We start from the raw sequence: 27,391 nt of genomic DNA on the forward strand, positions 1-27,391 counted from the left end.
TATTGCCACTTGGTCTGGGGTACAACGACGCAAACTAATATTCAGAAGGTTTTGACATTACAAAAAAATGCAGTCAGAGCAATTGCGGGTGCCACATACTTAGCACATACGAGTGCTCTATTTGCAAAATACCGCATTATGGATGCAAGGGTTATTCATCAGTACCGTGTAATTCAGCAGTACAAATCTCAGGTACATAGTGACACCACATTTTTTGCTGACCTTGCGAATCTACGGGAAAATACCGCTGTTCACAACACAAGACACTACGAATATTGGTATGTACCTTGTCCACGCACAAATTACGGTTTTCAAACTCTCAGGTATGTGTTGCCATCTTTCCTTAATAGTAACGCTTTCACTAATCAATCCATTCTTTCCGTTTCATATAACGCTGTCAGAAATATGTTCTTACAAAAGAATGAATCATATCCAACTGTAAAATAAACAAAGTGTCCATGTGCTGTGATTAAACTATCATTTGCGTGTGTGTAACAGTACCGAGACTATTCTGGTGATCTGCTATGAAGATATTGTACATATTTGTTATTTCATGCATTCTCTTGTTATTGTTTTACTGCTGTCTGTCATCGCCGTGCCAAGCCGCTACGGGAGATGGGAGCTTTGTCAAGCCGCGTGCGCGGCTTTTTTTCCTTTCTCCTCAGCCATTGTACATGACTGAAATAAATGCACTGAACTGAAACGCGGATTCCTCACTGCTGGAAGATTGCGAAATTAGTTTTGCTGGTATAGATATCAATTAGACAATACGCGGGCAATTGCTTTAACCTCTATTTTAATGAAGCTGATAGCAAAAGTAGTGCACAGTCGCCTCACAAAGCATGTTCATGACGTTAATGGCCTTAGCTCCGCACAGATTGGCATTCGTCGCTGTAGTTCCATATGGTGCGCGCATATGGATCTAGAAAGCCGAATCCGACTTTTAATGCGCAAGAGGGAAGTTTCGGCCTTGGTGATACTTGATGTTGTTAAGGCCTATGACAGCGTGGAACACACGGTCATTCTTAACAAACTTTCTCGGCTACATCCACCGCACTACATTTTTACCTGCGTTAGTGAATTTTTAAAAGATATATCTTTCCTCTGTACAGACGGATCTTTCTCTTCTAGTACCTATGTTCAATCAAGATGTGTGCCGCAAAGATCTGTTCTGTCACCGCTGCTTTTTAACATATTGATTCGGGATATCCCCATTCATCCCCCAGCAACCACAGATATCCGTCGTACGTCCGTGCTAGATCCTAACGTCCAGAGCCGAGATCGGTTATCCGTCGGACATACAAACGCAATTCGGCTTCGGATATCTTTTTCCGTACGTCCGTCGAAGGTACGGACAGTGTCCAGTTTTGTATATCCGCATGAGAGACGAGGAGTACGTCCGAAGGATGTAAGGCCGAGTATTTTGACAGACCATGAATACGGAGGTTTTTTTCGCACAGAAAATTTGCGCCTTTCATGTACGTATACTGTGTATACTATGCAGTTTGCTTTCGTAACCGCGAAAGACTTATTCAGCAAATCTTCTTTCAAGAAATTATTTGCATCAGATGGAGGGCTTGACGCGAAGACTTTAGTAAATTGGTGCGATTCCACTTCTACCTGCACTGCATGAGCCGCTAAAGAGCTAAATTTAATTAAGAGAAGAAGCAGGCATTGCAGAATTTTGCAGCAACTCAATGACTAGTTTTATATTTAGAAAACTTCTACAAAATAGTGGAGTTGTATGACATGTGTTCCGTTTTGTTAGCTAAATTTGCCATTTAAACTAGTCGTAAATATCAAAACACCCCCGCGCATTCTGCTATCATCATCATCATAGACGTCAGTTTGCGGTCAGTCCAATCCAATCCGTCAGCACGGCTCCGTAGCGCTGTAGTTTATTTGTTGCGTAATGTTGTGCTGCTTTATAGCTCTGTTATTTTAATGCGTGGCTTTGTTCGGTGTGTGGACGGAAGTAGTATGTAACTTAAGCTATTCGAAAGATACAGGAAGCGCCTGAAGCTCTTCTGGAACGCTGGAATGCCGTACTGCGCCGACCTTGGTTTAAAGAAGGCTTAGTGCACATGTGATTGCCCACGAAGGTATGTATACAGTACACTTCTTGGAACTTTCTTTTAGGACAATGCAGCATGATCATATAACATTCGTTCGCAGGAGAGTGGGAGCAGTAAGCGAGAGGCGATGGCTTCCACAAATGTGTGTTGTTTTCACGCTTTCGGGAGCCTACATCACACAGCTGCGGGAGCCCTCAACTCGCGCGGCTTAAGCCCACTCCTCTGCAAAGTTGTGGGACGGAGTATTTTTGCATCTTATTAATTTTTAAGGCATATCGCTAGGTTCACTGTTCCCATATAAAGAGTGGCAACACGCGAAAGGCAGAACAAAGGGAGCACGTGTAGTTCGCAACGGAAGCTTTGCGGCTTTCTGTGCACAGTCGCGTACAGTGCTGCGCAGGTTAGTAAAGAAACCCATCAGAGTAAATAAAGAACAGCTACATTGTCAAATATTGTGCTGAAAAGTGAGAGCAGTTATTGCGTTATAATTATTGAGGTGTTCGTTAAAGTGCATTGTCTGTTATACTTGCCGCATTAAACACTTCTGTTCATTGGTTCCCATCTTATTGCTAGACTACTGCATTGTGCCATCTGTTTCACATGACTGATGTTTGTCGCGTTCTTTTTTTTTAGAAATCCTGTCCGTGGGAAGGTTATGGATGTGTGTCCCAAGCTTGTCACATTCGAATAGTCAGATTTAAGAAATTTTGCGAATATAACCCATTACTCGGCTGATGTATCATCAACCACAATAAAATATGCATCAAATTGTTTTTAGTTTTATTGTATCGCGCGGAGTGCAAAAAGCACGCATGCACCATATATGCGAATATTCGAGAAAGATCCGCCAATGCACGTACTCAACTGGACGTCCATCGGCGGGCGAAACGTATACCTTTGACCTCTTATCGGACGGCCATCGGACGTCCACTGGCTGTTTGCGGATGTTCAGCGGACGTACGGAACATCCGAAACAGACCTCTGTGGGCTGTCTGTAGAAAATCGGTGGTTGCTTGGAATCCTAACATTACAGTTAATGTATACGCAGATGGTGCAGCTTTTTTCGCCTCAGCAAAGAATATTCGTTCTCTTTACCAGTCTTTGCAGGCATACCTGAATGCACTTGAAGTTTGGTAGGACCAAATTAATTTATCACGTAATGTCAGCAAGCGTGGCGTGCTGGTATTTCCTCCAAACACCCTTTTGTACATCTCGCTAGTCTGTCGCCCCACCCCAATTCCGCAGGTGTAGTCGGTTAAATACCTGGGTGGTACATACGAGCCAAATTTGGACTGGCGCCAGCATATAAGGAATAATGTAAGGGGAACGTGCTCTGCCCCCGTTGACACGAGTAGGCAATAAAAACTTTGGTATGCGTCGCGACACGTCACTGTTTTTCTATAAGGCTTATATGAGATCGATTCTCGAATTCGGCTGCGTCCTGTTCTCTGGTAGAAACTACAAGCTGCAATCCTTAGCCTTGCTGGAAAGGCGTGCCCTACGACTCTGCTTCGGACTCCCAAAGTCAGCTTCAAACTATTTCCTTTATCTGAAAGCCCGTATCTCAGATCTATATTTCCGCTTCCAACTTCCCAGGGTGCGTACTTTCCTAAGGTCCTTTCACCCGGCCCCCGGTGTTAGTACTCCAATTTTTAAATTCGAACTACGCCTGTTTTGCTCTAATCATTGGCCACGTTATCAGCTTGCGCAAGTTAGGTTCGCGCAGAACCTGTTAGCCCTGCTTCAGGTCGATCTGACCTCCTTCAACGAGTTGCAGACCATATTTTAGCTTCACATGTGAAACACATGCCCGCAAATATAACTAGTCTTCTTGCTGACAACTTTCAGAATTTTCCTCACTATACTGTTCTCTCTATTGATGCCCCCGGGAGATGTGAGAAGCCAGCGATTGGGATATATTCGCAGGATCTGGCTTGGAGCTATTCCGTTCGTATCCGCTGATTATACTCCTCTATTCTTTACAGAGTTTTTGGCTATTGGTTTGCTTCTTCTCAAAATTACGAGGCATGCAGCACTGGTACCTATCCTTGTAGACTGCCTTTCAGTTTCAGACTCTCTCCAAACCTACGGCAACCCTTAGGTTTTTTGTTCTGCGCACAGTGAGGCCCACTTTGTCTGGGTACCTGGTCATTCGGAGGTCTATTTCAACGAGGTGGCTGATTTATTGGCAAGATCAGCACTCACTGCTCCTGCAATCTATCCCGTACATAACCTCATTCTGTTGGAGACTTCCCGTTTCCAGCGATTCCAACATATTTCAGCCAGCTTGAGTGATCCGTTGCTGAATACCGTGGGTTTCAGCACTTAAAGTGCCCATGGAATGTCCGGTAGTGCAAGTCGAAGCTGTCTGAGGGGTCAAAGACGTTTCTTCGATGCGGAAGACTCCATCTATATTTGTACTTATGCAGATGCGGGTTCACTACGACAAACCTTTGTGACTCATGTGGAGAAGTTGAAACAATAGATCATTTTCCCCTCTTATGCCGGCGGTTCGCATTTATGAGAAAGCAGTATTTGGAGGTCCCTCTTACGATGTCAGGACTCCCTTTGTCTCTGCCTAGTTCTATCGGCGCGAGCGCCACGGGATTCTCGTTGTGTTTGCGGCTACCTTCATGATTACACTTTTGCCACTGCTCGGTTACCTTGTTAATTGTATATGAAATTTGGCCTCATGTCCAAAAAATGCACTTTATTCTATTCATGGTACTTCAAATGTATTTAATTTATTTAATTTTTTTTTCTTTTTCCCCCGCACAAATACGTCCTTGGCATTCGTCAATGCACCTTGGCCAATCCCTCCACGTGGGTATGTGCGATGTTTACTAATGTAAACAACAAGAACGGCAAGGCAAACGAAGCCTCCACGACGGTATGACGACGGATCTTTAACTTACATATTTCCTTCGTTCGAGGACATGTCTGGTCAGCAGTTCTACGAGGTGGTGGACACGGTACGTTCTTCGCAAAACTACAGGTATGCGCCAGGTATGAGGCAGCACATGACAGAGATTGAGCAGTTTTTGACAGGAAATGGTGAAAGCACGTACGTGCCTGTTCAAACACTACGGGCAAGATCTCGAGCCTGAACAGCTCAACCTTCACCGTAGTATGCTCATAGATATTGCAAGTCACTGCAAAACGCCCTTGAATACATTTCAGTGCGTTGTTGAGACGCTTTCTGGCGATAACGGTGATCAGCTGCGAGATCTTTTGCTCGAGGCGGTTAAGCTTCTAAAAATTGTTTTTGCTATTCCAGTCACGTCATGCACATTTGAGAGATCGTTTTCGTGCCACCGTCGCGTCAAAGCATATCTCAGGTCAACAATGGGTGAGCTCGATTAAATCACATAGTATTTTCTCCATGGGAACAAAGAGCTCGCCCCCCAAACAAATCTCAGTGACATCGCGGACGACTCTACTGAAAGGTCTACTGTGCGAAGTAGCACATTCCGAATTGTGCGGTAGGCTTTGCATAAAGTGAAAGACAGTGAACTTCACCACAGTAAAACACGCCAGCTTTTTGCAAGCTGTCACGGTCCATGAGCTCAAATTAGTCCCTCCCATAAAATCGGCCATCAGTTCCCTGTCGCTGATGCATTCAGTTCCTAACTGCTTGATTTTGAAGGCTTCTAAGATTTCTTAGAAGCCTTCAAAATCAAGCAGTTAGGAACTGAATGCGTCAGCGACAGCTCTGTTAGGTTCACGGCAAAAGAGTACAGTTTCATGAATGGGATATAAGTTGCCACATGCAATCTTCGGTCTCTTAATCATTTTTATGTTTGTTGTTTTGTTAACGTTTGTGGTTGCTCGCGCGCATGTGCGCTCTGCTCTGAAGTTGGCGATTCACCAAGTAAAGAATTTTCAGTTGTGTTTCCAGCGTTGTCCTCTGTACTTCTCCTTCTGAACGCGTCCTTTCCGTTGGTTTTCTACTTACTTCCATGCAGCCTTTCTGCGTCTGTAGTCCCGCGAACAATCTGCATTCCACTATCTACTTGAACTGCTTCCTTTTGATGCACGTACCAGAAATTCAGACTTCTCACGGCATTCCTCAATAGCCAAGCTTATGTCTTTCGAATTATGTTCTTCAGCAGAATTAACTGCTGACTCGAGAGTAGAGCGCAAAGCAAACTTAAACTGGTTATAATTAAAACATGATCTCAACTGCGAAGACGCTGGAGTTAAGCGGCAATTAACATAAAAAACAATAGGTATGTGATCACTAGGTGTACCACAATCAACTGTCGACCAATTCAGAACAGGAACAGGAGGGCTGGAGAACGTTAAATCTAACACAGATACGATTTGAGCGCGGAGAAAGGAGGCTGAACCCGAATTATAACTTTTTTCCTTTTGCATTATGCCTAATGGTAAACTTCTCGAATTAAAAAAAAAATCATGCACGTAAGGTTGTTATACAGGGTCTGTTCTGAAAGTAGTAGGACTGGTTTTTTTCCTGGGCGAACGGGCGAACGAGAGGCTGTCTGCGCGTGCCGGATCGTTGAAGGGGGATAATGGGAATGCTGGGGAAAATCGGCAGCCGGCTCTCGACTGTTGAAGAGAGCAGGTCGCTTGTACTGTGGACCCCTGTCAAAACGTCTCGTCACGCAGAATCATAGAGCGTTTGCTGGATCAGCGATACGCGATCAAATTTTGTGTAAATGTTAGTAAAACGGGCAAGGAGACTCATGCTATGATTAAGGAGGCCTACGGTGACGCTGCCATGGGTAGATCAAGTGTTCTTTGAGTGGCACAAGCTGTTCTGAGAAGGTCAGGAAAGAGTGGAAGACGACGACCGCTCCGGACGACCTTCGACCAGCAAGACCAACGAAAATGTGTAGCGAGTGAAACATTTACTGAGCAGTGATTGTGCGATGAGTATCATAATGATTGCTGATGACTTGAACATTGCTCAAACCCAAGTTTTTGAGGTTGTGACAAAAAACTTAGCCATGAGGAAAGTGTCCGCGAAGTTGGTGCCGGAAGTGTTGTCAGAGGAGCAAAATGCCAACGGGAAGTGATCTTCATCATGTGAATGAGGACCGCGATTTTTTGCCCAGCACAAGCCGGCAACGCTACCTCAGGCCCTCTACAGCCCCGACTCTGTCGCCAGACTTTTTTCTATTCCCGAGAATAAAATCGACGCTCAAGGGGAAACATCACGGATCGGTAGAGGCGGTTCAACAGGCCATGGCAAGGGAGCTAAACAGCATTCCGGTCCAGGTGTTCCTGGAGGCGTACGAAAACTCGAAAACTCATTGACAGCAGCGTGTAGCTGCGGAAGGGTGCTACTTTGAAAAATTGTAATCGTTTGTACTATTCTCTTGAATAAATTTTATTTTAAAAAATGAGTCCTACTAATTTCAGAACAGGCCCTGTATGTAGCCCAGTTTCAAAGGCGTTTGAGGCCGAGATCTCTCTTATATCCCCACGATACATGGTGAGAATTGAAGTCGCCGGCCAATAGAACTGACTTCTGGCAATTGACTAGTAGAGGATCTAGCGGCATGGTATCCTGCACACCCCAAGGAAAATAAAAACTCACTAATGAAAAGGGATAGCACCCAGAAATTACAGTCATGAGCCAACAACTCGCAGTCTAGAGTACAGAACTGAAAAACAACCTTAGACTTGTAACAAAATTTTGAAGAAACGACAATGAGGAACCCTCCTTCTTTTGACGATCTTGGCGAAATGAGGAATAATTTTGTAAATGGAAACGTTTTTCAGGTGAAAGCCCAGTTTCCTGCAAAATAATTGCGTCCGGATGATGTTGGGATTAAAGGTAAAGTAAATCTGTTGAAGCTTAAATAAGTGACCGACAGTTCCACTGGAGAATTCGTAACACCCCTATGGTTGTGTAATCTCGGCAGCAGCAACTCCCTGCCCCAAAATATTTTCCTTTGGCTTAGAGCCCAGCTGTTCTTTGATTTCGGCTGAGGATAAGGAGAAGACGGGTTAGGCAAAGGGGAGCCACTGCTTTTTTGAATTGGCGTATCTGAATCCATCATCTCTGCATTATGAGTGAATGGGACATCATTTGAAATACCGGACCTTTGAATAGGAGAATCAGGACTATTTTGTTCCTGGGGCGGAGACATTGCCGACAAGGAAGATTGAGTCAGTAACGGAGGCAAACGTGTCATGGGAGAGGCCATTACAGTTTGCATGGCCTTTGTAATATGAGTAGCCAGAGCGTTAGAGATGCACTCCGTGACAGTGGATGCACTCCTTTCAACCACTTTAGTCATAGAGGCTTCCACAGCAATCACCTGAGAAATAGATGCATCTGGTGAAACTCCTGAACGGGCTGACACACCTGCATAGGCGTGAGCTCTTTATTGGATTTCAGTTATGGCTTCACGCCACGAACAACGTTTCAGGACAATTATTTCAATAATTTGGCGTTAATCAGCCCGAGAAGAGCAAACCAACGAATTTGCTGCATGAGTACCCCCCCAAAGGCAACACTTGTCGCTCTATTCTTTGCATGAAGTCGATGCATGGTCAGTGCCGCATTTGCAACACCGCAAGGCGGACTAGTAACCACCAGCACTATGACCATAGCGCTAGCAGTTGTTACACTGCAGTGGCTTAGAGGGAAGGGGATCGACATGGAAGATTAACGGCCATGCTTTTATTTCTGACGGCAGGCAGTACCCGCAAAAGTGGCAATAACTGATTCAGTTGGCGCCCGCACATTATTCACCTCCCGGCTACATCGATCCCCTTGTTTTGTTGTGTTTGTTGTTAGCCTTTGTTGTTTTTTGTTCTTCGATCACTTTCCTCTTTCTTCTTCTTCTTCTAAGTTGAAACCTCTCTTCGGGCAGGTCGTTCAAAAAACGAACCAACGCCCGACAGAAGAAGAGAAGAAAAAGGAGTCCAGTGCATGGAACGATGGCATATCTTTTGCGGAGTCAGATATTTGTTATAGTGGTACTTCAGCTGGCATCCGGTACCTCTGACCTGTTCACGTCGACGCTGGATATGCAAGAAGCCATCAGCACCGAAGGCAACGCCTTTGAAGACTGCCAGCTCTTTGTTCTGCTTCAAGAGCATCGCCTGGACAAAGCCATGGGCCTCCATGTAAGGCTTCGCGCTGCCATGCCGCGGAAGGCAGCACAGAGTGCTTTGGGGACATTCCTTTCTGTCAGCCGCCTTGGAGCCCTCTACGCTTACTCGCCATTGTGGAAAGAGCGTCCTAACTTAAGCGGCCTTCGCGCGGCTCTCAAGTCGCCGTCCTCGCTCAAGTGGTGGCCCACAGACAGCGACGTCACTGGAGCGGCCGTCGGAATCTGCAAATTGCAGCAACTCTACGACATTCCGGTGAGAAGGATGGCAGCTATGAAGTCTCGCCTGCTGCCGACCGCTTCGCCCGAAGACTACAAGGAAGTGGCCAGGGGTTGCTCCACGGTGGGACCGTTCGGCAACACGTCAGCTTGGTCCCGTGCTGCGTTACAGATCGCTTCTGTTCTCGAAAGTGGCAGATCCCGCAAATTGCAGCTAGGTCTTCGCTGGCTGCAGGACAACGACAAGCGGTGGCGGCTGCTGCGAAGGTCGAGAAGGTCCAAGCGGCCGCTTCACTACCCTGCACCGCCGGAGTCCGACGTCAGTTTATACAAGTCAGTGTGCGTTAAGGCGGGAGATCTGCGGCCATCTAGCAGGGAATTATTCTGCACAATGTCCACGAACTATGGAGACCCTCGTCTGATCCTGCGACCACACAGGATTGAAGTGCTGTCGTTAAAACCACGGATTGTAGTCTTCCCCGGCTTTCTCACCTCAGCGGAAGTGAATTACATCCGATCCGCAGCGCGGAAGGGACTCGAACGGGCCAGAATCAACGCACCAGCCAACGTTGAGGGTGTTACAAGTTGGAAACGAATTGGCAAGGTGAGAGCTAGATCATCTTTTGGAGATGGGTTGAGGGTCGGAGCGACCTCCGATGTCGTAATCCGTTCATCTTGAATCCTGGAACAATGTGTAGAGAAAGGCACTAGTGTAGACTATAGTTAAATTAAGCAGTAATGAATAATTACCGATTGCGTAGAATTAAGGCAATCGCCTTTTCCGCACAGGAACCGTGGTTCGAATCACGGTGCGACCTCAGTTCTGTGCCAGAGAAGAAATACAGAGTGTCTATTAAATTTAATATCCAGGCCTTCGCTGCAGCTCGATCTCGGTGACCATTGATGACAGCACACCGTCTCACCACAACAGGATTTGGCCACCCTGGTGTGGTACTTGGCCGCCACCTGCTACATGAATGCACCAGTTTACCTCCACTCCTCATTCCCAGCGGCTCATGAGCAGTGTGGTGGTCAGACCTGCGACGCAACGATTAATGCTAGGAATGTGCATTCGCAAGGACAGCCCTTGGGAGCGCAATTTATGTCTCGTCCAGTGAGACTAGATTTGCTGCCTTGTTTCACGTACCAGCGGGTGCTATATGCGATGTTGATAGCGAATAGATGAAACCTCTGCAGTGTTAAAGGGCGGGTACGTATTCCGTTATTACGGTGTAGCGGTGAGGTGAGACCTAGGTGAATAAATCCAGGTCGATAAAAGGTATGCAATTCGAAGGTTTTAAAAGTCGACACACTTACTTCACGTTATGATGACGAGACAGTCGAAATGCTCTTTGAAGACTTGGCATCCGCTGTAAGTAAAGTAAATGAGTAATGCACTCTATTGATGGCCGACTTCAATGCCAAGGCAGGTAAAAAGCAGGCAGGCGACCAGGCAGTGGGCGGCTATATTTTCTCGGCACAGCAAGGGCAAATTGCTGGTAAGTCTCCAGCTTTATTTTACAATATTTAATTGTACAGGAATGATGGTTTGGTTCGGCTCATAGAGTTCAACGTCCCAAAGAGACCCAGGCTATGAGGGGTGTCGTAGTGGAAGCCTCCGGAAATTTCGACCAACTGGGGTTCTTCAGCGTGCACTCACACGGCACAGTACACTAGCCTCTAAAATCTGGCCTCCATCAAAATGCGACAGCCGGGCCGGGATCGAACCCGCGTCTCTCAGGTCAGCAGCCGAGCAACATAACCACTGAGCGACCGCGCCGCTGGTGCAAGAATAAAACTTTCAAGTCATTCATCTTGTTCTCCTGAAAGGTGAATGCAATTCTGGCAGCGGTCCTTCGACTTCTTTAGGCCTTCCGGAAATCACTTTCGATGTGCATCAAACAACTCGTTTCCAGCAGCTATCACATTTTCCCATAAATTAGGCACCTTTATGGAACATGTTATTCAGTATAGTTAGTTGCTGGGCCGGTTGGTGTTCTCTAAGTTCATAGTAAACAGCGCAAAAGGCACATGGCCAAAGAAAGGGAGAAGGAGGACGGGAAGGAAGACGAACAAGGCGCTGTGTTCGTCTTCCTTCCCGTCCTTATTCTCCCTTCCTTTCTTTGGCCCTGTGTATTTTGCGCTGTTTACTGTGAACTTAATTAGAGAATGTGTTATGTTTTTGTTTCTCTGAATGCTCTTTCTGTGTTGACCGGAGTTCTGTATTCATTGCTAAAATATCGGGAAGTCAGTACAACGTAAACGTACGGATGATAAAAACTTTGCCAGATATCTCTCTTCTCAATCATTCTCATTTCATTATTTCTTCTTTTTTGTTATTCGTGCAGATTCATTAAGTATAATCCTGTTCCATATACTCTGGAAAAGTTTGGTTAATTTTCGTTTTTCGACTGAGTGAACAATTGCCGTGAACACTGATACCATACTTAAGAATACCCTCTCCTAAAATTCCATACACATTTATTGCGGCATTACATATTTCCATCGTCTCTTAGCTTATAAATATAACATAAATAGAAATGCTAAATCTTTGAAGTGTACTTGAGTTGAGGAAATGAGCAGTTGTATCTACATTTGTTAATAACGAAGCCATTGCAGTCATGAAAATGAAAATCTGAATGTGCCACGACTCGAGTAGAAGCCTCCTGCGTGGGTTAGCTTCCGTTTCCAATACAATGGTGCTGTCGAAGTCAATTGGGTGGTCGCAGCCTTCGCAGTGTTCGGCCACGGCGCTGCGTTGACGATTGATGTGACGGACGTCCGCTTTGTGTTGGCTCATCCTTTCTGCGAAGTTCTTCGTTTCCCCTATGTACGACGCCGGGCAGACGGAACGCGGAATTTTGTACACCACGCCCTGGGCCTTTTCTTTGGGCTGCCGCTTTTTTGGGCGGGGGAGAAGGCGACCGATAGTGCTGGTCGGTTTGTGCGTTGCCAGCACCCCTTCTTTTCCGAGAATGCGAGCCAGCGTCTCGCTCACGCCTCTCACGTACGGGATGCAAACACGTTTTCGCTTCTGGCACGCGCCTAAGGAAATAATAGATCGGATTTTGTTTTGCCTTTCTTGTTTCCGGATAACGCGCCGGATGAATGAGCTTGGTTACCCGTTCTTTTGGAGGTCAGAAATGACTCGGTTCTTCTCCTTCCTTTTTTCTTCACGTGAGGAACATATGGAGTCGGCTCTCTTCAGTAATGATGTAACGATAGATGCTTTGTGCGGGATGGGATGGTTCGAATCGAAATGTAGGTACCGTCCTGTGTGGGTGGGCTTCCTGTGCACCGAGAACCGCAGGTCTTTGTCGTGCCTTGTAAGTGGGACCTCCAGAAAAGGCAGGCTGCACTGCTGTTCATGTTCAACAGTAAACGATCCGCTTATACGATAGAGGTAATAAATTTTATGGCCGGTTCAACTGAATTTAGATGACTCAGGAGGTTTTCTACCTCTGAGGTTTTCACCACACAAAAGCAGTCGTCAACATAACGGAGGAAAAAATTACGAGGAACTTTAGCGGCTAAAGTGCTGAAAGGCGAAAGCCTGAGTGCTGCATTCTGCTACGTGATTGTTCACTGCACATTTTGTTGGTGCATTAATTAACTGCCAATTAATGACGCTTAAGCTTCGCCTTTAGAAGTGGAACGCGACAGCGTGTTGTAGCGCTGCCACGGAGTCCAAGGAACGCCACCACCCGTTCGGCGCGATGCGTTGCCCTTTGAACGCAACGCTTTTTGAGGAAAGGAAATGGGGCTGTAATTCTCTTTCATCTCGGTGGACACCTGAGCCGCACCATAGAGAAAGGGAGGACGTGTGAGTTAAAGAAGAAAGAGGGGCTGTAATGAAGAAAATGAAAATTGTATTTGAAGAAAGGAAATTACGCATTAACTGTCTCACATATCTGAGTAGACACTAGTCGAAAATTGTATTTGAGGAAAGGAAGTTGCGCAGTAACTGTCTCACATATTTCAGTGGGCACCCGTCAAAATTCGCGCGCGGTGACGTCACGACAATTTGGACCAATCTGAAACGCGGACAATTACGCCTTGCTCGTCGGTAAATTGGTTTCTGAGGAAAGGAAATCTGTCTCTCATATCTCAGTGGACACCTAAACCTCACCGTAACGGGAAGGGAGGAAGATGAGAGTGAACGAAGACACCGTATTCATTAGACGCACCTTTGTTCATTCCAAACCATCGTGCTGGCATGGCGGAGTGGAAGCGTGCTCGACTCGCACTCCGGAGACCGGGGTTCGATTCCCAAGCTCGGCAAATTTCTTACTTGGTTTTATTTATTTATCTGGTCGGACTAGAAAGGTTAATTAGACTAATTAGTTAAGTAAGCAATTAACTAAACTCAAACTTACTTGGAGCATCACTATACGACCCCTTTAATTGGTTGCATGGTTACTAGCCAAAGTACAATTGGCCCCGATTGAAATTCGCGCACTGTGACGTGACGACCGTTTCGACCAACTGAAAAGCGTGACATTCTCTGTCGACAGCTCCTGCTTACAACGATGAGGCATTAAAGGCTTCCGCCTTAATAACTTTGGCTTGATATTAAAGGAGGAGAGTGCCCGGCTTTCGACGTCTTCCATGGTTAGGTTAGCCACTGTGACTGAAATCGATGCCCCCATAGCAGTTCCGGTTGTTTGCTTGAAAAATTCTCCGTTGTAGGTGAAAAAGGTACTGCGCAGACAGACGTCGAGAAGGCGACATACCTCATCGACGTTGAGTGGAGTTCCCTCGTGCTGCGTTTGATCGTTTTCGAGTGCGCGGCGAGCAACGGACACAGCAAGGGGAACCGGTACGCAGGTAAATAACGACACCACGTCACACGAGACTAAGCTTTCGTCTTCCTCCACGGTAAGGTTCGAGACAATTTGGACGAAATGCCGCGAATTCTGTACATGCGTGGGTGTTCTGCCGGCGAGCGGCGCCAGTACCTTGTGCAGGTAGTCCGAGAAATGTCGCAGAGGAGATAGGGTGAAGTCTACAATTGGCCGAAGGGGGACTCCAGGTTTGTGAATTTTGGTAGCCCGTAAAAGCTTGGAGCTGAGCCGTTTCTGGAGATGAGGCGGAGGTAAAGCCATTTGAAATCAGGGTGCCGCTTGAATATCTCTGCCAGAGTTTTGTTAAGTGTTGCCTGAGTGTTTGAAGTGGGATCCTTGCGAACCTTCTCATACGCCCCACTACTCAAAAGGGCTGACGCCTTCTCCTCGTAGTCGCGTCGGTCCATCACCACTGTATAGTTGCCCTTGTCTGCCGGGAGGATGACGATGTCGGTGTCGTCCCTGAGACCGCGTAGGGCTTTTTGTTCCAATTGAGACAGATTGCTCGGAAATGTGGGGGGTACCTTGGCGATGACACCAATTGCTTTCAGGCGCACCTCTTCCCTGACGTGCGGCTCCAGGTGCTGGATCGCGTCCTCAACAGGCGCGACTAGTTTTGGGAGGGCGGGAACAGATGATATGCTGAACTCATGTCCTTTTGCGTGAACATAGGATTAGGGCGGTGTTAAGCGACGGGAGGAGAGGTTCTTTACAAAGCCGGAGTTATGGGGGTCAGGCTGTTTCTTCTGCCGCTGCTGTAGGGCAAACAACTTCTTGTTTTGACACTCACGATGTTTGTTGGCTGCAGTGGAGGCCGCTTCCATGGCAAAGGCGTCCACCCGCGGGAAGAGCTCAGGCATCCTGTGTTCTAGTTGGCGGCGGGCGAAGAACCGGTCCAGCTCCTTTTTGCGGAGAACGGAATGGCACTCGTGTATCCGCGCACTTAATAACTGTTGCTCCGTTTTGGACACCAGCCGTAGGCCTTCTGCGGTGGTTACAGGGCGCGTTAGGCGAAGGCTCACGGGTATCAAATCAATTTCAGTCACAGTGGCTAACCTAACCATGGAAGACATCGAAAGCCGGGCCCTCTCCTCCTTTAATCCCAAGCCAAAGTTATTCCTCCGTTATGTAGACGACTGCTTTTGTGTGGTGAAAACCTCAGAGATAGAAAACCTCCAGAGTCATCTAAATTCAGTTGAACCGGCCATACAATTCACTGTTGAACATGAACAGCAGGGCAGCCTGCCTTTTCTGGAGGTCCTACTTACAAGGCACGACAAAGGCCTGCGGTTCTCGGTGCACAGGACGCCCACCCACACAGGACGGTACCTACATTTCGATTCGAACCATCCCATCCCGCACAAAGCATCTGTCGTTACATCATTACTGAATAGAGCCGACTCCATATGTTCCTCACGTGAAGAAAAAAGGAAGGAGAAGAACCGAGTCATTTCTGACCTCTAAAAGAACGGGTACCCAAGCTCATTCATCCGGCGCGTTATCAGGAAACAAGAAAGGCAAAACAAAAGCCGGTCTTTTGTTTCCTCAGGCGCGGGCCAGAAGCGAAAAAGTCTTTGCATCCTGTTGTTGGCGCTTCCACCAGTTGTTGGCGAATATGGGTCGGTTCGGAGTCGTTGCTAGCTCGCTGCTGCTGCTCGCTGCTTGACGGGACCGCGGTCAAGCTTCGACACCCGTTCCCACCACCACCAGGACAGGAGTGCCGCCAAGTCAAAGAGTTAAGTGATGGGAGGAAGATTACAAGAGGGTTTATTTACATTTTTACAACATGGTGGTTAGAGGTGAGACTGAAGTGAAGTTGAAGTGAGGCTTTAGTGAGGCTCAAAATGAGGCTAAGTGAGGCTGCTCTGCCGCATTCGTTCTCGACATTTATAGCCTTCTGGTTCCCCAAATTCCCTACGTTGAGGACACCCACGCAGGGGTGAGAGGGGCCCAGAGCACGAACAACACAAACTTGTGTGCACAAACACACCACTGCACTTAGGGCCACGCCCCCGTCGCATGTTGAGTCTGAGGGAAAGAAGGTCGTCGTCGAGGTAGCGTCGACTGTGGTAGGTGATGGCCCCCGGCCAGCCGAAGGTTTCTGCGGGTCACCGACATCTGTTGATCATCAAATGTCACCCGCCGCTCGAGGCCGGACGCGAGGTCACGAAAAGGCCGAAAGTGGTTCCTCGTGCTTGGAGACGTTCGCGAGGGTCGGAGATGATGCCCGCCAGCTTGTCGTGGTGCTTGGCACGCCTAAGAGCAACAGGAAACGAGGCCCTTTGTTCCCTGGCACGGTCACGGCAAATGGGGAAGATAACGTTCGTCTCCCCGAGGCGACGGCAGCGGCGTTCTACACGTGCAGACCTTTCGGAAAGGGGGTCCGTTTTGGTCCTGCACTCCAACCGGCCAAACTCCGTAATTGAAGTCAGCTGGCACCTGGGTCCTCTCCGTGCGTGCGGTCCATGGCGGCAGGCCCGAGAGTAATCCCACTCAAGTTGCTCGCAGCCATACACAGTAGAAACAGGTGCGCTGGCTGGTTCCAAACGAGACCCGCTGATGTCGATCTTAATACCGTACGTGTGAGGCGTGAGCAAGACGCTGGCTCGCATTCTCGGAAAAGAAGGGGTGCTGGCAACGCACAAACCGACCAGCACTACGGTCGCCTTCTCCCCCGCCCCAAAAACCGGCAGCCCAAAGAAAAGCCCCAGGGCGTCGTGTACAAAATTCCGTGTTCCGTCTGCCCGGCGTCGTACATAGTGTGTATCGTATGTGCGACGGGCAGCGTGCGCAAGGCCGGCTGAAACGGGCAACTGATAAGCGTTATGAACCGAAGAGCTGCGCTTGCTCCCTCGCCCTACTCGGGGTATAAATACGCGCTGCTCAATAAAGCTGGGTCTTTTTGCCCCCTGGCATTCGACGTGTCATGACTTCGATGCATGGTGTCAGAAGTGGCCGACGTTGACGCCCACTTCTTGGAAAATCTGCACAGACCAAGGAAACAAGCGGCGGGATGGATTTCCTACGGCCACCGGATGCACTTCGCCTCAAAGGGGACATTGCAAAGAACTGGCAATTGTTCAAGCAGAAGTTCGAGCTATTCCTGACGGCGACAGAACCCGCCGAAAAGCCGCGACCAGAAGCGACGAAAACTGCGCTACTGTTGACTACCGCAGGGGAAGAAGCCATTGAGGTATTTAACACTTTCACTTTCTCCGAAGGCGAAAGCAGCAATGACTACGCCACGGTAGTCAAGAAGTTTGACGTGTACTGCGAGGCGCAAAGCAATGAAGTGTACGAGCGCTACTTGTTCAGGAGGCGTGTGCAAGAACCAGATGAACCATTCGAGCACTTTTTGCGGGATTTGAAGACTCAAGCACGGCTCTGTAACTTTGAAGGGTTACTCGATTCAATGGTCAGGGACCAAATTGTTTTTGGCACAAATGACGAGAAAATACGTGAAAAGTTATTAAGAGATAACAAACTGACCCTACAGAAGGCAGAACAGATCTGCAAGGCTGCCGAAGCAACAGCAGCACATCAAGAAATGTGGGAACAAGACCATAAGCAAGTGGACAATTTCAGAAGATGCGCTCTGCCCCTCGTCGAGAGCCGCAGTCCTACAACTGCCAAAGGTGCGCACGGACACACGCACCGCGGAGCTGTCCTGCATTTGGGCGTACGTGTCACAACTGTCATGGAAGAAACCACTTTGCCGTGTGTTGTAAAGCAAAGCAACAAATCCGCGAGCTCAGAGGAGCAGAGGAGGAATTCGACGTACTGGATGTGGCTTTGCGCAGCAAGTTCAGGGAGCGCGACTGGCTTGTTCAAGCAAACGTTGGCAACTGGTCAGTGAGCTTGAAAGTTGACACCGGTTCGCAAGCCAATGTTCTACCCCTCAGTGTCTTCAACATAATGCAGCCAAAGCCACCACTGCAACCAAGTGGCGCGACTTTGCGGTCCTTCGGGGGAAGCAAAATTGAACATGTTGGCACAATTACATCGGAATTGAAGCTAAACGGTCTCAAAGCTGTCCTGAAATTTTTCATCGTTCGGAAAGGACAAGCATTACTAGGACTTGAAGCGTGGAAACTCCTCCAGCTTCTCTCCCGGCAAGTGCACAGCGTGTCGCAGAACGCCACATAATGAATAGTCGATGAATTCCGTCATCTGTTCAGCGGTACAGATTGCGTTCAGCGTCGCTACCATATGGTTCTCCGCGATGACGCCGTGCCTGTCGTACAGCCAGCGCGAAGGGTGCCACTATCCCTTCGGGAGCCACTGCGTGAGGAGCTGCAGCGCATGGAACAGGGCGGAATTATTGCCAAGGTGACTGAGCCGACAGACTGGGTAAGCCCTCTTGTAATAGTACGTAAAAAGGATGGAAGGCTCCGGGTTTGCATGGACCCTAGGAAGATTAATGGATGGTTAAAAAAGAGAGCACTACCAGATGCCTACGCGAGAAGACATAGAAGCTGAACTGGCCGGAGCAACGACTTTCACGCGCCTAGATGCAACATCTGGCTTCCACCAGGTACCATTAGACGAGGAAACTTCAAAAATATGCATCTTTGCAACACCTTTCGGGCGGTACCGTTTCTTGAGGCTACCCCTCGGAATTTCTTCAGCACAGGAGTTTTTCAAAAGATCCTAAATGAAATCTTCGAGGGTCTACCTGGCGTAAGGGTATATGTCGACGACATATTAGTCTGGGGCACATCAACGCACGAGCACGACAAACGACTGAGATCAGCGCTAGAAGCTGCAGAACCAGCTGGTTTGACTTTCAACGCGACTAAGTGCAAAATTGGCGTGAAACAGATAGAATTCCTTGGCGACGTAATCAGCAGTGAGGGTGTAAGGCCGTGTCCCTCCCTTATACAATGCATGGCGCAAATGCCGGAACCGAAGGACAAGCAGTCTGTGCAAAGAATGCTTGGGGTAGCAAACTACTTCGCCAAATTTTTACCGTCGCTGGCACACAGGACAGCCCTACTGCGAAGCTTGCTAAAGCAAGGCGCAATGTTTGAATGGACGGCAAACCACGCCAAGGAGTGGCACCAGCTCTGCGACATCATGACGAAACAACCACTGCTATCACTTTTCGACCCTGCGAAGGAAACTAAAATATCGTGCGATGCATCACAGAACGGCTTAGGCGCTGCTTTGCTACAGTGTCAAGATAACGAGTGGAAGCCGGTCGCGTACGCGTCTAAAGCACTGACTGAAACACAACGGTGATATTTGCAAATAGAAAAAGAAGCGATGGCGATTGTGTATGGATGTGAACGATTCAATCATTTCACATATGGACGGAAGGTTATCGTGGAAACCGACCACCGACCTTTGATTGCGATATCCCATAAAGCAATCGGTGACATGCCACTAAGGCTGCAGCGCTTCTTTCTGCGACTGCTTCGTTATGACATCAGAATTGTTTTCGTTCCAGGAAAACAACTCTTCCTGGCCGACATGCTGCCCCGGGGTTCAGTCGACTGCGATAAGGCCGGCATCGACAGCGAAGACGCAGAAGTGCATGCCGTGAGTGTGGTTTCGTCCCGCTTAAGCCACAGAACTTTCATGCGACTGGCAGCCGATACAAGCAAAGATAAATACCTAAGCAGTGTACTCGGGAGTCTAGAAAAAGGCAAACAGGTCGAAGGCCAGCTGAAGCCATTTAGTGCCGAGCTTTTTCAAGCCCAGGGTATTTTGTTAAAGGGAGGCAAGGTTCCCACCAGTATGAAGCGTGAAATACTGGAAAAATTCACCAAGGCCACTTGGGTATTAGTAAATGCAAGGCAAGAGCCCGGGAAGTGGTATTCTGGTCAGGAATGAGTCGCGACATTGAAGATTTTGTTCAGAAATGTGCAGTCTGCAGGAAATACTCGTACAGCCAGCCACATGAACCGCTGAAGATGCGCCCAGTACCTGAGCAGCCGTGGCATCGAGTTGGCATTGACATTTTCCACTACGGCGGCAGGCCTTACCTCTGCGTTTACGACGCGCTGTCCAACTTTCCAGAGGTGGAACTTCTTCAAGATGCTTCTGCTGACACTGTCATTCAAGTAACTAGCGCCATCTTCGCGAGGTACGGCATACCTACGGAAGTGTGTTCAGACAAGGGACCGCCATTTTCAAGTCACCAGTTTGCCACATTTGCAAACGATTACGATTTTCACCACATTACTTCAAGCCCTAGGTACCCCCAGTCAAATAGCCTCGCAGAAAAGGGGGTGCAAGTGGTAAAACGAATATTAAAGAAGACCGCTGAAACCAATCAAGATTTCTGGCTCGGTTTGCTGGCATACAGGACAACTCCGCTGGAAGGAGACGAGTCACCAGCAGAGATCCTTCAGGGCAGAAAGCTCCGAACAACGCTGCCAAGCATTCAAGATGGTCCTGGTCTACATGTTGTCAAGCATCGTCAGACAACGAACAAACGGCAAGCACTACCACCTCTGCACCAAGGGGACATCGTGCGTGTGAAGAAGTTATTCTGGGACAGAAAGGCAAGGGTCGTGCAGCGCTGTGCAGAACCCAGGTCCTACAATGTTGTCACAGAGGACGGAAGACTCCTGCGTCGCAACCGAAAGCATTTGCTGCCTACGAAAGAAAACTTTCAGCGTGAACTTGATGACGACAGCGAGGACACCTTAAACAGCGCATCGCAGCAGCGGCAGCAGCAGAAGCAGCCGCACTACCACCACCACCACCAACAGCAACCGCCGCAGCAACCAGTAACGTCTGATGGTGATGCAGTGTCAAGCGCCCCGGTGTTAAGACGATCGCAGAGACAGTGGGCGCATTTGTTTTTCCAGTCCCGGACTACTTGCTGACAGGTCCCGGCTTCCGCTCTGACAGAAAATAGCGCCATGGTCACATGACCTACTTGCCATAGGCTGCTTTCGAACTCGGCGCCAGAGCCGAGCTCCCCCTCGGTTACCGTACAAGGACGCTGTCATCTGCTAGCAGACGACGCAAGCCACGGCCACCACGCCGCCGAAGCAACGCCGTGCGCTCGATCATGATACTGAGTCGGTTTAAAGACTGTACTGTCAGCTTAGCGTAGGTGCATTACAGAACTCAGCTTCGGAGGTATGCTCGCCGCTACTGCCTGCGGCGAAGTTCGCACAAAGTAGCCCAACTCGTTGCGGATCGGCAGATAGACGAAAGCCTTCGCAAAAATGTTGACAACAAGCTCTATAGCTGCTCCAGTATACGAGTGGTTCACCTGCGATGCTTTCAGGTAAGCGTACAGACAGCATGTTGCAAAACAAGCGAACGAGAACCTCTTGACGACACGAGCAAACAATACGCGCTCGCAGCTTCGAACGCGCGTCCGTGTGCGGTGGATTTCAAGAAAATAAACGAAGATGTAAGAACAAAAAGTATTGCGATGGCTCAGAGAGCAGCTACGGAGCTCATGTGAAGGTTTAACGCATGATATCGACCTCCAGGAACACGAAAAATACTAAAAATCCACACGGAGTTTAACTCAATATGGCTGCCAGCGCTGCGCGCAGCTATCGTCTGCTGCCTTCTCAGCAGCCCCAAGCAGCCCGCAGACTGCCATAGGCTAAAAACGAACGCGTTGCTATGGCGATGCAGGTAGGTAGGCGGAGCTTTCTGGCTGCCCGAGAAAAACAAATAACGGACTCGAGTCCGCAAGTAGTCCCGGACAGTCCGGGACTGAAAAACAAATGCGCCCAGTGGGTACCCCCGCGTCGTTTGGCATACGGCGGGAACTTTCAACAAGTGTCTTGAGCTATTCCTTGTGCAGTGAGCTGATCCTGTGCTTACGAACTTCCCTTCGTTCGTTGTTCTTTGTTATGAAAGAAGAAAGATGTATCGTATGTGCGACGGGCAGCGTGCGCAAGGCCGGCTGAAACGGGCAACTGATAAGCGTTATGAACCGAAGCGCTGCGCTTGCCCCCTCGCCCTACTCGGGATATAAATACGCGCTGCTCAATAAAGCTGGGTCTTTTTGCACCCTGGCATTCGACGTGTCATGACTTCGATACATAGGGGAAACGAAGAACTTCGCGGAAAGCATGAGCCAACACAAAGCGGACGTCCGTGACATGAATCCTCAACGCAGCGCCGTGGCCGAACACTGCGAAGGCTGCGACCACCCAATTGACTTCGACAGCACCACTGTATTGGAAACGGAAGGTAACCTACGTAGGAGGCTTCTACTCCAGTCGTGGCACATTCAGCAAACACGAGAGAATGTTAATCGTTCCCTAGGGACGCTCCCCTCATCCTACGTCCATGGGCTGCGGCCATTGACCCGGAGGTCCTCCACGCAGGCGCTTAAAAAGCCAAGCTGCGCTCGCCCGTAGTCACACCGTGAAGAAGGGGCCGAGCCGGTCCCGAAACGTCGTGTGTTTCCTGTATTTTACTTGGTTGGCGTCACTTACCTTCGCCCTTGGCCCTGTTAGAGTGACATCGCAGGCGGTGGCAGATGATCGGGATTTAAGCACGGCGTCATGAAAATCGGTCCATTTCATTCGTTGGAGGCCCTCCTTTGTAGCGTATCTGCCACTTCTTTCTGGGTTGTATCCGGCTATGAGTAACCTGCATTTCTACAGGCAGAAGCAGCACATTGTTTCATGGATGAAAAGCGAAGTTTATTCGAGCCCTCACAAACCATCACTATCTCCCAGCTTTATTTAGACTGTCAGACCAAACAGCGTTGGTTATAAGGCAACACGCCGTGTCGCCAGCATAAATGGGACTAAAGCGAAGTTCCCGGCGCAGAGATATAGCACGATTATTATATCACGCACTCAGAAATTCGGACAGACACTTCGTACAACCCTACCTCAGCCTGGACAGCTGGTTTTCAGCTTCTTAACCAATAGTGCAAAAGAAAGGCTTGTTTAAGCGCTGGCGTTCTCTGTACAGCAGCTCGAGAGGCTTCCAGTCGGATTTTACCTACAGTCTGCTAAAGATCGGAGCGAAACAACTGTTGTGAAGACTATTCGTCAAACTTGCAGGATGCAACTTAGTAGAGCAGAACGTTGGGCCAGTTGGCGTAACGACATATTCAAAAAAACTTTGCGCAGAATGACACTAGACGGAGGGAGAACACGTACACACACACGAGCGCTCGTTTGTGTGTACGTGTTTCTCCCCCCGTCTTGTGTCATTCTGCCCAAAGTTTTCTTTTATATTGCAGGATGGATTTTGACATTGACTCTTTTGCACGTTTCGAGGAAGCAGCTGCAATATCTGAAGGAGGTTCCTCGTGTTACGTGTAGTACCATGGTTACCTTGGTGCCGACGAGGAAACAAGAAGTGTCTGCGGGTGTTGCTGTCGATTGAGCACAGGCATTACAGCTAACCTGGAGAAATTCTTCCTCCCTAACCAGGTGTCGTGGCTTTGGGACCACAAACACCCCCTGCTCCAGCGCCTCAGTCGACGCATAGCCACGGCGACGCGTCTGTCCCTGGAGTCGGCTGAGGCATACCAGGTGGCCAACTACGGCCTCGGGGGACACTACACGCCGCACCTGGACGCGAACCAATTTGACGAAGACGCTGACAGGATAGACATCGCCGACGGCAACCGGCTGGGAACCATGCTCATGTACCTCGCGGATGTGGCTGCAGGTGGCGCCACCGCCTTTACCAAACTAGGTATAGCAATTAAGCCGCACGTAGGTGACGCCCTGTTCTGGTACGACATGGAACCGTACGAGGGAAGCGAAACCCCCAAGCAGTTTTCTTTCTGGCACCAGAAGAGGAAGGCGGACGATCTCACGGAGCACGTGGGATGCCCCGTACTATGGGGCTGCAAGTGGATCGCCACAAAGTGGATTCACGAAAGGACCAACGTGGTCGTACGCTACAAAACACCCGGCTGAGGATTGGTCGGTAGTAAAGGACACAACTGCTTGTAAGGTCTCAAACATATGTACAAAAGCCAAACCATTGCACGAAAAAACTTGAGACGCAGTTTGCTGAATGCAAGGGAACGTAGTTTACAGTATTTCGATCAGTTGCGGTCTTCACTAGACACACAGGACGATGTTTCAATGAGAAGTGTTTGTGGGGAGGGGAGGGGGGCACAGATTATACGTGAGAAACAAATTAGGAAGGGAACGTGCGGATAACGTCAAAAAGTTCAAGAAAAATTGGCATCCACAAGTACAGAACACCAAATTCATCAACATACGGAGATGAAAAACACGCTCCAATTCAGTGAGGCATATTCTACTTGAAAAGCTGGGCAGAAGTGCATTAGTGCGCCATACATTGTGCGACATGACGCTGAATTTGATTTTCTTGACGGTTTGCATGGTCAGGTCACGTTTATTTCCCGAATATAATTTTCACGCATTACAAGCTTTTTTCTGGTCACAAAAGTCGTTAGCCTGGATACACACACACCATTACACACCGCGCACACCGGACACGTGCGTTTCCCTTCAACTCCCGCGCCCTTCCTAGCGCACACCATGCCCCCTTGCGGCGGTCCGCGCCAAACTATGCTCCCAGTGTCCCATGACCTGTGCCGGTCCGTAACAGCATTTTGTGATGAATATCGTGGTTCTCCTTTGATTTGCATGTTTTACGGTAGTATTTGTGTTTCTTGAAGTCTTGTTACCCTAATTAATGATTTGGGGATTTACATTCTGCCATTTTTTAATTATATGTGTGATCATTTCGTGGTGTTCTCTGTTGGTTTTTTTTATTTCCGTGCCCATTGTCAGATCCGTTGGTTTCTTTGACATCGTTCAGTTATTTCATTTTAGCATTTTTTAACCGGAAGCTTTTTTACGTTCTATGTCTGACAGACTGGTAAACCAATGCCTTTCTTGCAAGCCTACTGTTTTATTTTCGTGGATTTAGCTTTGATCTGTGTTTTGCAACATTTTTTATTTTATCACGTTAATATTTATCATCATCCGAAGACTTGTTTCTTACATAGCACTGGCAATGCAGAATTCTTTTTTTTTGCTTTTCATTCTTTTTGTGGATTCGCATGCCCGACATTTAAACCCCTTCCTTTTTCTACGTGTTGTAGGTGTTCATTTTTTCAGGGTCGCAGCGCAAAAGAGGAGAATGGAATAAAGAAAGGACGAGTGGTGGACGAGCTCGCACTTTATCCGCCGTCTCAGTAACTGATTTTGGGTCGCGCGGACCATATACATAGTCTATATACTCCGTGGTTGCTTTTCCCGAAATAAAATTCAAAGTTAGTGCCCGTCTCGTCTACTTCTGTGTCTTCGACAGTGTCTTCACAGCGCTTCCTTGACGCTAGCTAGGGTCAGGTGCGCAGTTGGCGATGCAGATCTCAGCGTCTTCGACGTCGCCTGGGTTCAGACCGAAAGCTCTGCTCCTCGAAGCAAACTTCCAAGGTCAAAATTGGCGCACGTTTCACCTTCAGCCGGCGGAGAGGAGGTGTGTCTTGTGACGTCACGCCACGTGACCCGCCTCGGAGAGGCGGCGAAGTGCCACCTAGACGGATACGTGGAATCACGGCGCGCGGACAAGGAGCGAGCCTCTTCGAGATCCGACCAGCGTCGCTACGAGTTGTGGCCGGACGCTATCATCGGCACCACCGGGAGGCTCACGGGAAGGTCCGTCGTGCCTTGCTGCATGATTCTGGTTCTGGGCAGCGAAGCGATCGAAGCAAACGCACGCTCTCATCGCCTCCATCGGCAAGCGCCCGGGGATGGCTTTGCCATAAAAATACGGCGTGAGCGGCAAGATCCGGCCGGAATTATTGGCGCGTGCCAACGTTCACCGCGGAAGTCGCGCTCCTTCTCCAGCCGGAAAATCAGAAGCCCTTCTTGCATAGCAGTCTGCTTCAGACGAATGCCTCGTTGATGTGTCGTAGCTCGCTGGCCCGCTCTGTGTATTATTTGTGTCATAAATACTGAGGTGTTGACACTGTGCCCGCACCTGCGTCCATATTATGTTTGGCTGTGGCGGGGCGGGCCTTGCAGTTCGGCTGCAAGCCCACAGATGGCGCCGGTGTCAGCGGGCCCAGTTGACCAGTGCTGGCGCCTTGAGGTCCCGCTGCTCCAGCTCGATTCTCGCTATGGTGGCGTGAATTGAATTCAAAACTGTAAGGAAGTTCCTTGCTTGAAATTAAAATCAGTAGTGTGCCAGTCTGAAATCTGTTTGTATGAAATTATCTTGTGTTAAGCAGTTAATGATATGGACTCGGTCGATCAGCACTAGAAGCCCATTCACTTTACGCTTCCTCGCTCAGTTCCTGTTTCATTCGATCTACTCATAGATCTAAGCATAATAAATGTAAGTGGAGGTAATGGTGCCATTTTCCGCTCGCAATGGTAGAAAATTGCCGCACCGGAAATTTTTTTGCTTCACTCTTATCGGCCGCCGCGGTGGCTAAGTGGTTATGGTGCTCGGCTGCTGACCGGAAAGACGCGGGTTCGACCCCGGCCGCGGCGGTCGAATTTCTATGGAGGCGAAATTCTAGGGGCTCGTGTACTGTGCGATGTCAGTTCACGTTAGAACGGGCATAATTTTCATTAAGCTCCTTTCTACAGGAGGCTAAATGGCTGTTGAAGGACTCACGTGTGAGAGGGGTCAGCGTTCAGCTAAGTACAAATTCGAAACTCACAGTGAGGTGCAAAAATATGATAAAATCACCATCTCAGATGTTTGGACTTTTCTGTACTCCAAAAATTTAAAAACAATGAAAAATTTCGGAACTTTATTGGACACCATATGCCCAGTGCAAACAAAAAATGCAGTAACTGGGTGAATGTTCGAGATATAATCAGTGTCACTGCGCGATAACAGCAGTTTTAGATGTAACCTAAACAGCAAATGTAGCAAAAAATGTGGCATATTGGAACGTATTAATGACAATTCCAGTGTATACTGAGGAGATGAAGCGCCTCTTCGGGCGTGCCGACACGAACATGAAGGAAGAAGAAAAGGTGAAGTTGCTTATGCGCGGAGTTAAAGAGCAACTCTTTGCCGGCCTCGTACGCAACCCACCGAAAACCGTCGCGAAATTCGTAGAAGAGGCATCTACGATGGAAAAAACTCTTGATGCCCGAGCCCGCCAGTATGACCGCCAGCAGCGCGTTTTCTCAGCAAGCTGCCTGGACGCCGCTAAACACAATGACCTGCGGGAGGTTATACATGGAGTTGTGCGAGAAGAGCTCCGACTATTGCT

General features: G+C 48.6%; 1 protein-coding gene across 1 annotated transcript; it reads left to right on the forward strand.

Moving 5' to 3' along the window:
• Positions 1-8,990: 8,990 nt before the first annotated feature.
• Positions 8,991-24,095, forward strand: LOC149346033 (prolyl 4-hydroxylase subunit alpha-2-like). The gene is made up of 2 exons (XM_089585334.1): positions 8,991-9,986; positions 23,601-24,095. The coding sequence occupies exons 1-2, from the start codon at positions 8,991-8,993 to the stop codon at positions 24,093-24,095; spliced, it is 1,491 nt and encodes a 496-aa protein (XP_089441460.1).
• The last annotated feature ends 3,296 nt before the right edge of the window (positions 24,096-27,391 follow it).

Source organism: Amblyomma mixtum, chromosome 4 (genome assembly GCF_055824585.1).
Source record: "Amblyomma mixtum isolate Tamu chromosome 4, ASM5582458v1, whole genome shotgun sequence".
NCBI lineage: Eukaryota > Metazoa > Arthropoda > Arachnida > Ixodida > Ixodidae > Amblyomma > Amblyomma mixtum.

What these genes read in the sequence shown, in the direction of transcription:
- LOC149346033 (XM_089585334.1), top strand. Translation starts at nt 8,991, where the DNA reads ATGGCATATCTTTTGCGGAGTCAGATATTTGTTATAGTGGTACTTCAG. An exon ending in GTTGGAAACGAATTGGCAAG is followed by an intron (nt 9,987 to 23,600) that starts GTGAGAGCTAGA and finishes CTCCCTAACCAG; the next exon opens with GTGTCGTGGCTTTGGGACCA.